This window comes from Pholcus phalangioides, unplaced genomic scaffold (genome assembly GCF_987345545.1).
Source record: "Pholcus phalangioides strain wild (caught in Gottingen) unplaced genomic scaffold, Ppha-v1.0 ptg000013l_1, whole genome shotgun sequence".
Taxonomy (NCBI): Eukaryota; Metazoa; Arthropoda; class Arachnida; order Araneae; family Pholcidae; genus Pholcus; species Pholcus phalangioides.
The window spans coordinates 33,570,358-33,585,910 of record NW_028301606.1 but is presented as its reverse complement, the minus strand read 5'-3'; the positions used below and the strand labels follow the sequence as shown (position 1 = coordinate 33,585,910).

Here is a 15,553-nt window from a genome sequence, read left to right as displayed (position 1 = left end):
CAACTTCTTAACTTTTAGAAAAACAGAGCTGTCCTATTCTACCAACACTCGTTTACCATACGTCCACTGTGACCAAACAGGATAAATGGTCACCGCGCTTGAGAACAGGATCGGATATTTTCTTTTTTTATATAATTGGAAGTATACCTGTAAGATCTGCCCTGTAACAAATCGAATAAACGCACATGAACAAAAAAATGCATTTATGTTACTCCATAATAATTATAATCATTACTAATAATATTACTGCTTACTTGCGCCCAAACGTGTTCATGCTGAAAGACATTATATTGGTTCCATGTTATGCAGATGCTGCCATCTGACTTCTATATATTTTAAGTAAAAATGTCAATGTCGGATATCCATTTTGTGTAAGTATCGTGCTAAACATCTATCTGCTTTTTAAATGAATAAATGGTTTGAAAACTTTCCAACTGGTGGCCTTTAGAAAAGTTTTAATTTTAATATTTCCTTTTTAACATTTTTCGACGATTTAGCTATCATGGCGGATTTTTCCTATTTTTGATTACAGTACGTTCTCGCTAATTCGGCACATATTAGACCAGAGTGCGCTGAATTACAGAAATCACTAGATTACAGGGAGTCAATCGAAAAAGTCCATTCAAATCATATAAACTTCTGCGCAATGACGTTTTCTTCTTGTACGCTGAGAAAACCCACCTGGAAAAAGGGCCGAACTAGCGCACAGCCGAATTATTGAGAGTCTACTGTATAATGTTTCACACTTTACGTGCATATTATAATGAATCACATAGATTTTACTCCTTTCGGACTTTTCCAATGAAACACCCAGTATGAATATATATATATATATATATATATATATATATATATATATATATATATATATATATATATATATATATATATATATATATATATAATATATATATATATATATATAAATATATATATAAATATATATATATATATATATATATATATATATATTTTAGAATATATATATATATATATTCTAAAATAAAATTATCTACACTATTTACACAAAAGCGCTCTCACTGGTAAGTATTCCAATAAACGTACATGGATCATAATACAAATCTTATTGTTTGATTGATCAGTAATGGCGAGTGGGGCATCCGAAGCCAAATTTTCGAAAGGAAAACACATTGCAATTACCATTGGGTACATTTCGAATTCGGAAACAAGTGCATTCTTCTTCGGAAAACATGTCAATGGGAACGTCTTTCGGAACTCCTTTACTTCAACAACTTCCTTTCTTCTAAATGAAATTTAGAACTATACAACTATAAGATGAAGAAAGTGAATTTTCGTGTATTTTGCGAAAGGGAAAATCTAATTTTACATCTCAGAACTAACATTTGCCGAAGAAACAGTAATTCTGTGAACAAAAGGACTGGCTTCTCGTTGGTTATTTAGAGACAGATCGTTGTACGAGTTCTTCCAGAGCCTCACCATCTCTCATCCTTTCTTCCTTCCTTTACTTCCTTTTGGGACAAGTGAAGTAAAAGGGAGAATGTGATGTGATGGGTGTAGGGCTAAAAGTGATGAGATTCTGTGAGATAGATACCCGTTTTTCCTTTTGTGTTTGAGATGCCAGAGAGTAAAGTGGCACCACACACACACACACACCACTTTTTTCCCCTGTTCTGATTCGATGGCCAACGAAACTTCCGGACGTTTCGTCCTTTTCTATCTATGTGTGTGTGTGCATGTGTGTGTGCGTCTGTCGGACGTGAGAGAAGAGTCGAACGGAAACACGGATAGAATATTTGTTCTGTGGAACGTGACTAACGTGACATGAAAATAAAATACGGAGCACGTTTCTTGTGTGAATGATGAAGTGGGTTCATCCGAATATATGCCGATCATTCCATTGCAGCTGTCGCAGGGATCTGTGAAGGTGTCGATATAAGTCCTCCTTTTTTGCGATAATAAAGAAAATAACTCCAATGAAAAGAGTTTGTCATAAGCATAGCATTTATAGTATTTTTCCCCTTTTGTACTGTCATACAAGTCTGATAAAGTGATATTTTTTTTTTATTTCAAACATTCACACATACATATGATAACGAAAAAACAAAATAAGACGGAAACCTACAAAAGGAATCCATAATTCTCCATGCCGCATTTTACTGGCGAACCGTTGATCCAGAAGCATACCTCCAATTAGAAAAAGTGTCGAAATTTTTATCAAAACGAATATAAGCTTTTCGTACGTGCACCCTGTCCTCAAAACCCCAAAAAGAAAGCTGATGCCACCCTGTCTCTTGGATAAAGTGAATTCACGATCTTCGTCCGGTACGACACGATCCGGTATTCAATTTGAAAATCCATTCAGACCCTCAACATTATACATACATAACATAGAAACTCAAGCTTTAACATATGGAAAGTAGGTGGCAGCATCAGCAAGAGTTAGACAACGGAAATACGTTAGGGCAATGCATATTGATCAGTGGCGGCTCATGGTCGGATGTTTTTGGGGGGAAGAGGGCGGCGCAGATTTCTAAAAATATACCGCTATCTATAGGTGATGATATGTGCATGCAGGGCCGAAACTAGCACTTTTGCCGCCCAGGGCAAACATGATTTTTCCGCCTCCACCAATTTAAACTAATATAATTTTATATAATGGGTGTTCTTTTTCCCCATAAAACTTGCGCCCCCTAAATTTTCTCGCTCGTGGCAATTGCTCTCTCTGCCTCCCTCTAGTTCCGGCCCTGAACACATGTACTATTTGCAATTAGTAAACCATTGCACTGCATTCGATAATTTTTCTTTATCAAATTATTTTTCATATTATCTGTATACGTATGCAGTACAAAAATAATAATGCTCTTTCAACGCAGCGTTTACGTGAAAAAAGTTTGCGTAGTGAGTTTAAGCAATGTCTTAACAAAGTTGAAAATCATGATTAAAGTTTAGCAGTTGCCATCGGCAATGGTTTTTGCAAATTGTGAAAATTCATACTCTTCTTCCAATATCGGGGGGGGGGGGGGGGGTCTCGCCCAGCCAAAATTCCGGAATTTAAAAACGGACCCTTCACAAACTAAAAATTAAGGAAACCATGAATTCAGAATTTTATTTCTTTTGTGTGGATTAACTAGGTCATTAAGCTTGCCGCGAAATTACATATTTTTCACAAAATTAATGATTATTTTCACAAAAACTGGACCCTACAAAAAGGATCTCGAAGGCCCGAGTATTATACTCTAAATTAAAAGATGTATAAATTTGTATGATTAAGTAATAATATATATATTATTCAAATATATTCTAACTTAGAAGATACGACAGATTTTAGAGATAGTAGATTTAAAACAAAGTAGATGGCAGCATGAGTATTCGCAACGCCTTTTTTTTGCGCGCCTGAAATAAGTATAATAACCTTGTACTAACCATCCCCATCCTCTGGTTTTTATACTATTAAAGGGTAACTTATACGGTGCGCGACGGAGAGCGGCCCAAAGAGGAAAGAAGAATACAGAGCTCTGTCCGCGGAAAGCGCTGCCGAACGTTGACCGTATGACCTGTATTTTGCGGGACCTGTTTTTTATGAATGCTTCCGAAAATTTTTATTTTTTAATTTATAAAAATTCATTAAAAATTTAAAAAAAGAAATTCAATGGTATTAATTAATGATATTGAATGGTATTAATTAATGATATTGAATGGTATTAATTAATGATATTCAATGGTATTAATTAATGATATTCAATGGTATTAATTAATGATATTCAATGGTACTCAAACAATTAAATTAATGACGAAATTTTCAGGGTAGGCACGCCTACGCGCCTCCTTCACGAGCCGCTCCTGATATACATGCACTCACAAAACATGTTCTTTCATGTACCGTCGTTAGAAATACCGCAGAGGAGTATTTGCGAGGTGCATATTGTAGTAGTTGTTACGGGAGTATTAGCAATTAAAATTCAGCAAACCAATACTATTTCAGAGTATGATTTTTATCCTGAGCTGATTATTTGTCTGAATACACTTAGTCTTTCTCAAATTCGAATGCTGGATAAATTATCGAGTAATACTTGTAAAATTTTTCAGTTATTGCAAGTAACTCTATCGACAATGACCTTCTCAATTTTATTTAGGTGACCCAGTTCGTGCTCTGGGAGTTATAGTCCTCTAAGCACGAGATAAGACTTTGTCACGTCGGGCGATTCTATTATTTTCTAAAAGAAGAAACCAAATGCGTGTAAAAGTTTAGTTTCAGACGAGCGATTTCCGATGCCCAATCGCTTGCCCTAAAAGAAAAAAAAAAGAAATACAGAGTCGGCTGACGTGACGTAGCTGTCTCGTCTCGTAGTTTGAGTATATCTGCACCGGCGAAGAATGAACATGGTAACAATATTCCGATTGTAAACTGAAAAATTCAAAAATAAAAGGCATGTAGATCTTGAATGCTTGATGTTGGTGTACAAATACGTAGGTGTATGGGGTTGACAGGGCTCACAGGACATTGCACGACCATCCAACCTACAAAATAAATTTCATTAAATTTAAGTTAACTGCACACCAATTACACTGCTCAATATTGATTTTTTTCTCAAAGTTTTAATATCGATTTTAGAGTGATATTGGGGCACGTGATTTCGAATATCGCATTGTTTTGTAATATCGCTTTAATTTTTAAGATAAAGTTAAAATTGCATTTTGAATACACTATTAATACCATAAGAAGTATACAAATCATATTGTTGAGAGCAGCTATATATTATCTCAAAAATTAGAGCCAATTTGGAAATACCAGCATTAGTTTTGAAATTGGCAGCCCCATAATACACTAAAACCATTAAAGTTATCTTGAGAACATGGAAAAAGCAAATCCTTGATCAGTGTTAACATACAACATAAATATTGCATACCTATATTGCCAGCATCGATTATGCATAGCCCAGCAGCAATACAGGGTGATTCAGAAAAGAAGGGGGGAAACTTAGGTGATAGTACACACCAATACAAGCAATTGTCATCAAAGAATGCATGGTCTAACATAAAACGCAAATGCTCGAGCGCGTTTCGAAACGGCCACTCCGCAAACGTTAGAACGACATTCCTGTTGCAATTTATCGGGAGAAAAAAAAACTTGCATGAGTAACCTGGGGAGAAGAAACCGTATGCAAATCTTCTTTTTTATGCAATATTTTTTTTGCCTTAAATTCGTTTCACCCAAAAAAATGAATGCACGTCGGGATAGTACTCTTTGAATGTTGCAAGATACTGTAGGAAGGAAGACGTCCTATCTTCCACGGTAAGATACGAGCGCCCTCTGACGATGTATACTGAGTTGAGAGACGCAGACGTCGACGTGTACGTGGGTGAGACCAGACGTGGCCTCCCACACTGACGTTTTTGTTGTATTATTTTGTTTCTTATTTAATGAAGATCAGTGGATTAAACCATCTTAGTATCCCTTTTAGTTGTATTAATGTGAGCATTCCCCACATTTGGGGGCTCGTCCCTTTAAACCCAACCATCCCCTAGATAAATGACGAGTGTAGTAACATTTGGTAGACGCGACGAGAAGCTGTCCAACGCGAGTGTGATACTGTGTGTGTGCATCTGGATTATTTAGCAGACTTTTTGTTTTCATCAGACGGGGTGAGTTCTTTTTCTCATAATGGAGATTTCTCTCGGAGAAATTCCATCCATTGCTTTGACTCTAAAATTTGCGAAATCATCAACCATAAAGCTCTTAAATGACATCATTTTTGCCGAACCCTTCGATCGAAGCAGCAGAAAAAAGCTTCGAGCTTTCAAGGGATTTCCTTGGAATGTTGATGTTCCCGAAAGAAAAAAAATAGTCGTAGAATCATTTAATTTGTGTCAGTTAATTTCAGTCGGAAATGCCCTGCATTTGGAAATCCCAGAAACAAAGGAACAGATTTGCGAAGAAATTTTTAATTTTTTGTCGAATGTGCAAGACTTTCACAATTATAATAGTAATAATAATTCTTCAGAGGATGACAGTGATGATGATGACTCCAAAACCTCCATATCGCAGGCTTCAGTTCATGGAAAGAAAAAAGAACACCCACTGCACACTGACGCTACCCCACCACATATCCACCCTCACGCTAAGCAGAACAGAGACTCGTTCATCCCACGGGATCCCCAGCATGTAAACAAAAATGCTGTTGTGACGACGATTCCGAACCCTCCCATCGAAAACCATCAAAGCTGTCAAGACGGAAGTTATTGGCTGGTTTTGAACGACTTGAAAGAGACGATGAGGTCTTTCTCGGGGAAAGATACATATGGTGTGAATGCTTTCATCGGGGACGTGGAGGAGAATTTTTCGCTTTTTCCCTCCCTAACTGAACAACAAAAAATCATACTGGTGAAACGAAACCTTGTAGGCCCCGCGAAAATGTTTGTCCAGTCTCAAAGAGGGCTAACGACATGGAAAACATTAAAGGGAGCACTACTTGAGGAATTTAGCATGAAGATAAACAGTGCCGAATTGCACAGACGACTTCAGCAACGGAAAATGCGTCCGTCAGAAACCCTTTCCAAATATTTTATAGCTATTCGAGAATTAGCTAGCCATGCCAATGGTATTATCGATGATGCGTCGATTATATACTATTGTATAAACGGTATTTCTGATTTACCAGCAAATAAATTTCTACTCTATGGGTGCCAGACGATTGCCGAATTCAAAACAAAGTTAATGATGTAGGAAAAAGTCTTTAATGAAACAAGCCGTAGCCAATCCTCAACTGGATTCCATCATCCAACTAATACTCTTGACGTAAACAATCGACTCCACAAGCGCGACCCGAAATTAAGCAGTCAAAAGCCAAACCCGAATTTCGAAAACTTTCATACACCTAGGCAATCGAAGCAGATCACGTGTTTTAATTGCAATGGAAATGGTCATATTTCTAGACTATGTCCAGAGAAACATCGAGGACCAAAGTGTATTTCCTGTTCCGAATTTGGTCATAAATCTGACGCGTGTCCACAAACCATCCAAAAATCCGTGCATGACGCCACTGATGTAAATAATATCTACCAAGCTGCTTCTCTAGATAAAATGTGTAAAGATGTTCGAATCATGGGTGCTAAAGTTAAATGCCTGGTTGATACAGGAAGCCAAATGACTCTCATGAAAGAAAATGCATGGATCCATCTGGGCTCACCAAAGCTAACAACGAATATTAGTGTTCTTATTGGATTTGGTTATTCAAAAATTCGTGTCATTGGTTCTTTTCAAACGACGCTTTTCATCGACGATCAGAACCTTACTGCTCAGATACACGTTGTGCCGAATCCCTCCATGATATTTGATGTTATCCTAGGATGTGATGTTATAAACCAAGCCGAACTCACTATTACACCCGATGGTGTGATATTTTCCAACCTTCAGAAGCAGACGTCTGACGATGCACATAAACCACTCGTTTATGCGATACTTGAAGAAAACCCTAAAATTGACATTTCGCCCTTAGTGTCGAAAGAAACCCAAACTGACGGTGATCAATTATTTCCATCTGATGTGCCTACTAAACCGAAACTACGAATTCTGAACTTTGCATCACGGTCACAGACGACAAACCGATGTGCCATCCTCCCAGAGAGTCTTTCGTCGAACGTGATATTGGTGAGGAACAATTCTTTGATTCGCTTGAAGACGATATAAATGATGAGAAAGAGATGAGTCCTGTGCGCGAAAAGCTGGTTGCGCATATGGTCAACACCGATGATGAAAAAGTGGTGAGACATTCAACAGCGTCCGCCGTTATGGAAGCTGAACCTGATAACAACACTGATGATGAAGATTGTTGCTGTTTTTTTTCTCTAGTTGCCGAATTGGTGCATTGGACAGATGTCAAAGAAAGTGCTATAGTGTTTGTGTTGGTGTTACTTTTGCTATTATCTCTAAAATATTTCTCATACATAAGTGTTGCAGCATACCTCTTCGTTGTAATTTTGGCCGTTGCTATATCTTTTCGGATATCCAACAGTGTTCATCAAGCTGCCCGAAAAGCTAACAGAAAGACTGCCAAACCGAGTAGTTTGCATACCCATCAAAAAGACGATACCCCTTTGAACACATACCATACCAATCACCTTGGACATCTGCCGACGCCCAGTAAAAACTTCAAACATATGTTAAAGGTTAGAAAGACGTATAACTATCGCAGAAGACCTCCAATCAAATACAAACTGAATGACGTTGTCACAATAATATGGATATTTGACTTGATTCATTTTATTTTATGTGTATAATTTTTTTTCTCCTTTCTTTTTCATTTTAATGCGATTGATTTTTTTGTTCATGATCCTATTGATTTCGTATTTCCATGAATGATAGATGATTATTATGATTATGAGCGTGCTATTTCATGATTAGGCGTATTATCATTTTTCAATAGACGTGTTATTTCGAAAATTACGTAATAATTTTTTTGTGTGTTTTTATATATATTTTTTCTTATTTTGGCGTGTCTTTTAATTTTCGATAATTTTTCTCATGATGTGTTTTTGTCGCTGATTTTTATTTTTACGTGTTTTAATTTTTAGTTATGAGTCAATATTTTTTTTGTTTGTGGATGTGCTTAGTGATTATTATTTCTAATATGCCTTTTATTATAATTATTATTGCCGTTTAACCATATTATGCCGAATTATTTTTTTTTTAATTTTTCGATGTCCATTTTTTTCCCTGGCAAGTTTTTGTCTATTTGCTTATATGTGTGTACATTATATGTGTAAGTATTGCACATGCGAGGGCGCATGCTACAGATCAGAATGGCCGATGTAGGAAGGAAGACGTCCTATCTTCCACGGTAAGATACGAGCGCCCTCTGACGATGTATACTGAGTTGAGAGACGCAGACGTCGACGTGTACGTGGGTGAGACCAGACGTGGCCTCCCACACTGACGTTTTCGTTGTATTATTTTGTTTCTTATTTAATGAAGATCAGTGGATTAAACCATCTTAGTATCCCTTTTAGTTGTATTAATGTGAGCATTCCCCACAATACCACCACGTACATTATCAGTTACTGTACTAATGCATACTATTTTCATCTCTTCTGATTGTGAATGAAGACTTCCTGTTCCAAATATTCAATTTTTATTACAAGACAGTATGCAATTTTCAACGGAAATTTTTATCGTTACCCTCACTACTGCATTTTAATTGAGTTTTGTGCAGTGAATAAGTGATTAAAATAACCTCTTCGGTGTTACCAATAAATCTGGTTCAGAAGAAATTCCAAAACAACAGCATAAATATCGTGATGGTTTGTTTTCTCCCGATATAACAACAATTTCTCTACAACATATTTTCTATTGGTCTACACATATACGTAAATGCACATTACATACATTAACCATAAAACACTATCAATATTACAATTTTCTTCATAATGTTGGTTCCTCAAATGTATTCATTAAATGACAACTATAAGAAGGAAATACACTTAGAAAACTATATTCACTTACGTTTGAAATATCATTTCCCTATTCATTGATATGTATGACGATTGAATACTGAAACTTATGTATCGTTTTGAATATTAACTATTGCAAGAATATAGAGGTACATAACTGTATTTGAATGATACTCTCTCATGGACATGACCACTGTGATAGAATATGTTTTAATTCGAGAATTCTCTGTCCTCATTTATGAGAACCAGTTTCGGTTCGATATGGAACACGACGAGGACAAAATATAATCCTTTGCTGCACTTCTAATCACATTCCGCTGTGTAGCGTTTGAATGCATGTTGTGACAGTTGCACGAGTTCTCCGAAAATTATTCCGGCTTTACATTGTTCCCGTTTCAGGAGATGGAGTGAGAGGGGAGTTCCGAACTATTATTAGCAATCCTCATATTCAAACATTGGAAAACGGATCACTGGTAATAACTGAGATTGAGAGATCCGATGCAGGTCTATACATGTGCCAAGCGACGAATAGCATCAGTCCCAGTCTGAGCGCTGTTGTCAAGCTCGAAGTACACGGTGAGTACGATATTTCTTCTTTTTCACTCATTTCTAATGATGAAACTAGTTTACATATGGCATTGTACGTGATCTATTCCGCTTTGATTCCGAGATGCTGATTCCATAGATTTCCACTGTATATACTTCAGTATCACTTCGATTTCTACTCAGCGACAAACGTTAAAATATCGGTAAAACAGAGTGGCCGTATAATATATATGTTTATGTTATTACTAGTTAGTATATATCTTCACAATAATGATATTCGTTTGAATTGTAGAAATTTGATATCTTGTTTATAGAGTTTGTTACACATGCTGTACAGAGGGGTCGTGAGGACGTAAGCAGGATTGGTCTTTCCATAGGGCATATTACGGTTAGGGCGGCGGCAAGGAATTTCTCACAGCGAATTTCAGCTACTGACCCTGAAATTTTTTTTTTTTTTTTTTTTTTAAATAAGATAAATTTTGAAACAAAATGTCTTTATATACTATATTAATGAATGGAATTTCGTTACTCAAAATGACAATGAGAATTTTCAGTTATTCAACTTAGAAAAAAACATTCTAAATTAACAAAAGTTGATTAAGATAGCATAAAAGGTTTTATTATTTCTCTTTTAAACTTCACTTACTTTACAAAAAGGTATTTAAAAAAAAATATTTTAAATTTTCAATTGTGGTCTTTTCATTCCCCCCCCCTTTCTGTGTGCGGCTCAAAGGCTCAAGCAACTTCTTCTCTCACTCTAAGACGATCAAGGATTATGAATATTTTTAAATATTTTACATAAAAAATAAATAAATAAGATAATATGTGCAGCGGGAGTCTCTCTCTATACCTCTCTCTCACTCTGTGTCTTCCATAAACTTGTAAATAGTTTAAAAATTTATGAAAATTAAAGAGGATGACATATTTGAATGTGGTTTGTGAAAAAATTATTCCCATGAATGGGGATTTCTCTTGTGCAGGAAAAAAGTTTAATTTCTATCGATAGAGGTCACTGCACAAACGCAAGATATCTCAAATATGCAAATCAGAGTCCTATAAAATGCTGGGTGTATGGTAAGCAACTCATTTTTGAACTTCCCTGCCGCTGGCGCTTCATAAGGTTTTTCCATTGTTAATCATTGGTAGATTAAAGCATCATTTATGAAGTTGTTTTACCTCAGTCATGGTTCGCTGGCGGAAGACTCACGGACGTTTCTGACACAGAAAAGATTGAAGAAAGCTTCGAGTCCAGATTTGTTTTTGGGCCTCAGTAATAACTATACAACCCCTTCAACATGAATGACTTACCTGAAGTTTGCACGTTATATGTATAATTTTTTCTAATTGGAAGTATGCCTCTAGGATGAACGGTTCGCCTGTAATTTGCAGTTCGTGCTGCTAACTATGCGCCCTGTATGTAAAATATTACGCGTCTATAAAAAATTAAAAGAAACGAAATACAAGCATTAAACGTCTCAGTATAATGTTGTTTGGGGTGTTGCCTGAATGAAAAATACATCAAATACATTTGGTAAGAATAACTGTAGCAATCCAGTAGACTGAAAATCATGATGATTATACACAAGATTTACACACATAATAATTCAGATATTATTATTTTTTGTGGTTTATATTAAATTTATTTAGTACTATATTCGAAGGAACTAATTAAAAGGTATGAATACTTGAGAAAATTTGTTGTAAAACTATTAATTTTCATTCCTTTTTTTATATATTAATCACATTGAAACTAACAGTGAATTTTTGTTACGCAGAATATTTTCGAGAGTATTTATATGCATTCTGGCAATAAATGTTGCCCAAAACCATTAGAGATATTTTATACTTCAAACGGAGAAAATATCAGATTTTATTTTTGTAGTCATTAGAAATCGGATGGATACTTCGCAATGATTCATTGCTGAATCTTCTATCTTTTCTATAATAAGGGTAATATGATACTATAAATTGAGGGGTTTGAAATACTTTTTCAGCACTTTTTTTGAATACAGAAAATACTTTTTTTTTACTGAGCAAATTGATTTCTCGGAGAGTTTGAACTGTATCCGATGATAATGTTCTTCCCCGAATTTCCCTGAATGATATTAAATTACTGGATACCATCACAGCAGTTGATGTAGTTTTCTTTTTTCAAAATATGTTTATGTTTTGATGAAATAAATAGAGTAATGAAATCATTTTGCTTCCTTACGTTTTATTTAGCTTTTATAAAGATATAATATTGAAATTTCCACTTTCAGTTCCCGCTCATTTCGCGATAAAGTTTCAGTCATCAACGGTGAAAAAAGGAGACACGGTCATACTGAAATGTACAGCTTATGGGGAAAAGCCACTGACTTTACAATGGACTAAAGACAGACAAGCATTCAATGTGCATTCCGCAGGCAGGTCCGTATGAATTCATGCTAAGACGAATACATCAGCATTGTGAACGACGATTATATTATGCAATTATAAATATTATTAATTTCGAAATAGTAAAGGTTGAGGGGAACAAAGATTTGTTATTTCAATCCGGATACATTTCAGCATTAATTGAATTCATAATATCTGTGTGAGCGAATAATTTGCTTAATTTGTGTGTTTCGTTTGCGATTGAATTGATCTAAATGAAAAGCATACAGGTTGGTTATCTTATTGCAAGAGGTTTACTACAGACCACAGAGTAATAATACTAATTTATATCTTAAGTCTATGCTACAGACCACTCTCTCATACACCAATTGATATGGATTTAAAATAAAAAAGACGCAAATATACGATTGGTTATAGAATTAATAGCAAACATTGGTTTAGAATTAATAGCAAACATTGGTTTAGAATTAATAGCACAACTATTAATTCTAATTTAAATTTGCTCAGGTACAAACATGATCATTCTTTAAAATTTAGTAACACTATATGTAGAGCAAAATTCTGATTCCTGCCACCTGTAAATCTATTCCTCCTTTTGAACAAAATGATATTTTATGAAACAAAAATTTTTATTCGAATTTTAAATAAACATTTTAATTGTATGCTAATCAATGAAAAACATTTATTCTATAGGTTTTTACATATGTGAAGAAAATATTTGTGTCGTTATCGGGACTTGTCCAACGGGTACTGGTAAACTGATAAAATCTCATTTAGTGCACGGTCCCTATTTCCACTTCAAAGTATCTTAATTCAATGTTCTCTTAGTAAAAGCTCAATGTTTTGAAACTCGCATATATGTGTGTGTGTGTGCGTATATATATACACACACACACACACACACACACACACACATACATATGGTTTATACGCTGAGAGACCGAACTAAATTTTGAATTACTTTGTAATCCCTCTTTCTCTCTCCGAAAGACTTTTAAATTATTTATTACGTGAAAAAAGATGGATAAACTGATAAAATGTGACGCGTGCTTCGCGATTTCATACTCGAAAACTTTCGATACTTCATTTTTCACCAACAGAAACACCGAATAACAACTTTTATGTTTATTTCGTTTTATTTATTTTTATTTTTTTACCCCGAGAGTTTAGACGAATCTAAGATAAGGTTTGATATGTTTGAAATACGGCGAGGAAATGGTATTTGATAGGGATTATACCAATGCATACAATCTTATTGAGTTTATGTTGTGCTGAACGTGGATTTCTATTATCCGATGTTTGGAAAAAATATATATGATTTCTCTTTTTTTTAAATTCTAGAGAAGGATTAACGGATTTGTTTCTTGTATTTTGTTTTTGTTTTGTTTTCATTTCCTGCAGATATTCCGAAGTACTAACGGAAACGGAAACCGGTATCACTTCGGAAGTTACGATCGTTCTTGCTGACAGGAGAGATTCCGCACTTTTTAGTTGCAGTGCGAGTAATGATTATGGTCGGGATGAATCGAACTATCAGGTCGTCATTCAAGGTATGTGGACTATCATAGATAGAATTTTTCACAGTAAAATTAATTAGCAATAGCTGGTAACCGATATTCGTATTCATTAATAACATGTTACACATTTTTGAAACGTGAAGTGACATGATAAACTCCATTTGTGTATATCTCATCGAAAAATAAAATTCTAGTTGTTATAGGCAACTAATTTTATCTGCAGATATTAAATTAATAACAGTCTATTTTTGTTAACACGTTTAAAATAAAAGACTGAAACAGAAATAAGTCTTAATTTAATGGCTGGTTAATGAAAAATACCCATATTGAAGATGGTTGTCATTGAAAAATATAAAATGTGTACAAATATGATTTAAAATACAGTTACATCCCTACTAAAGTATTTGAGTGATTTAATATCACCGGAGAAAACATAAATATGTTCCATTTATAAGTACAAATAAACGTTCTAAACGAAATACCAAAATACAATTAGAATATGTTTTATAAAAATTGATACGATTTCTTTTAATACACACTCACACTCAGTGTGATTTCTCTTATTTTTCAATCAATATATTTAGAACTTGTATGTAACATAATACCCCCCATCAAAAATGGTCATAAAGGTTTTCTAAGGATAACGAGTATGAATTACTGGAAATGACATAATTGAAATTTTCATAGGTAATTGGAAATAAAAATTACCAATTTCTACCATTCCATGCGGATTGTTACCTTTGAATCTCTGAATTTCTCATATCATGTTTATTCCCAGAGCGACCAGATAGTCCAAGAAATGTCGAAGTGAAAGAAGTCACGAGTAGATCTGTGACTATAGCCTGGACTCAACCGTACAGTGGGAATCTTCCACTCACCCGTTACACTGTACAGTATAAGCGACAAGAAGGTTAGACAACGATCAATATTTAATTGATATTTAGTACAAACTTCTGCATTTTCATGACTTATTTTAACATATAAAACTTCAAATTGATTATGCGTGTTTGTTTTTTTAGAATTATTCAGTAGAATTTTCGCAAAAACTACTAAAACAATACACGCTCTCCTGTTAGAACAAATACATTTTCATTTATTTTTCAGAACAATGGCTAGACCAGTCTAGAAGCTTGACAATGTCAATTACAGAGACAAGTATGACTGTTTCAGAACTAGAGCCTTTGACAACATACAGTTTCCGAATAATGGCAGAGAATTCATTAGGTCTGAGCAAACCAAGCGAACCCGTCACTGTTACAACAAAAGAACAAGGTTAGTAAGAAATAAAAATATTGCTTGTTACGCTATAGTTCTGAATTCCCCCGTTTTTTGTAATATTCATTATTACACCAAGGGATACAAATATATACGAGAAGATGTATTCATTATCAAATGGTTTCCATCTGCACTAAGTCATCAATATCTCCCCGTCAGTTTACGGTATGACCATTACATCCTTATTATTGATGGTTTGTAAAACTCATAAATATAGGCAATGCTCATTGTAAAGCCCGTGCGGTGTATTGTAACCTTTCCATTATAAAGAGCGATATGATTTTGGATCTCAAAGTTTTCCTTGTTCATTCCATGTTATTTTTTTTCCGATATATCGACCAATTCCTCAAGACCATTCAGTCCAATACAACAGGAATTTTCTTAGCCTCCCCCCCCCCCATTTATTCAAA

The 15,553-nt window shown here is 34.9% G+C and overlaps 1 protein-coding gene across 3 annotated transcripts in view; it reads left to right on the top strand.

The window, feature by feature from the left end:
* The window catches only part of LOC149078981 (cell adhesion molecule Dscam1-like), a 265,953-nt gene that overhangs the window by 153,860 nt on the left and 96,540 nt on the right, over positions 1 to 15,553 (top strand). For all 3 annotated transcript variants that reach the window (XM_089241228.1, XM_089241230.1, XM_089241229.1), the window contains exons 12-16: positions 9,829 to 10,005; positions 12,237 to 12,384; positions 13,753 to 13,901; positions 14,647 to 14,778; positions 14,973 to 15,140. In XM_089241228.1, the coding sequence (XP_089097354.1) occupies positions 9,829 to 10,005; positions 12,237 to 12,384; positions 13,753 to 13,901; positions 14,647 to 14,778; positions 14,973 to 15,140 (774 nt within the window). The remainder of the gene's footprint in view (positions 1 to 9,828; positions 10,006 to 12,236; positions 12,385 to 13,752; positions 13,902 to 14,646; positions 14,779 to 14,972; positions 15,141 to 15,553) is intronic.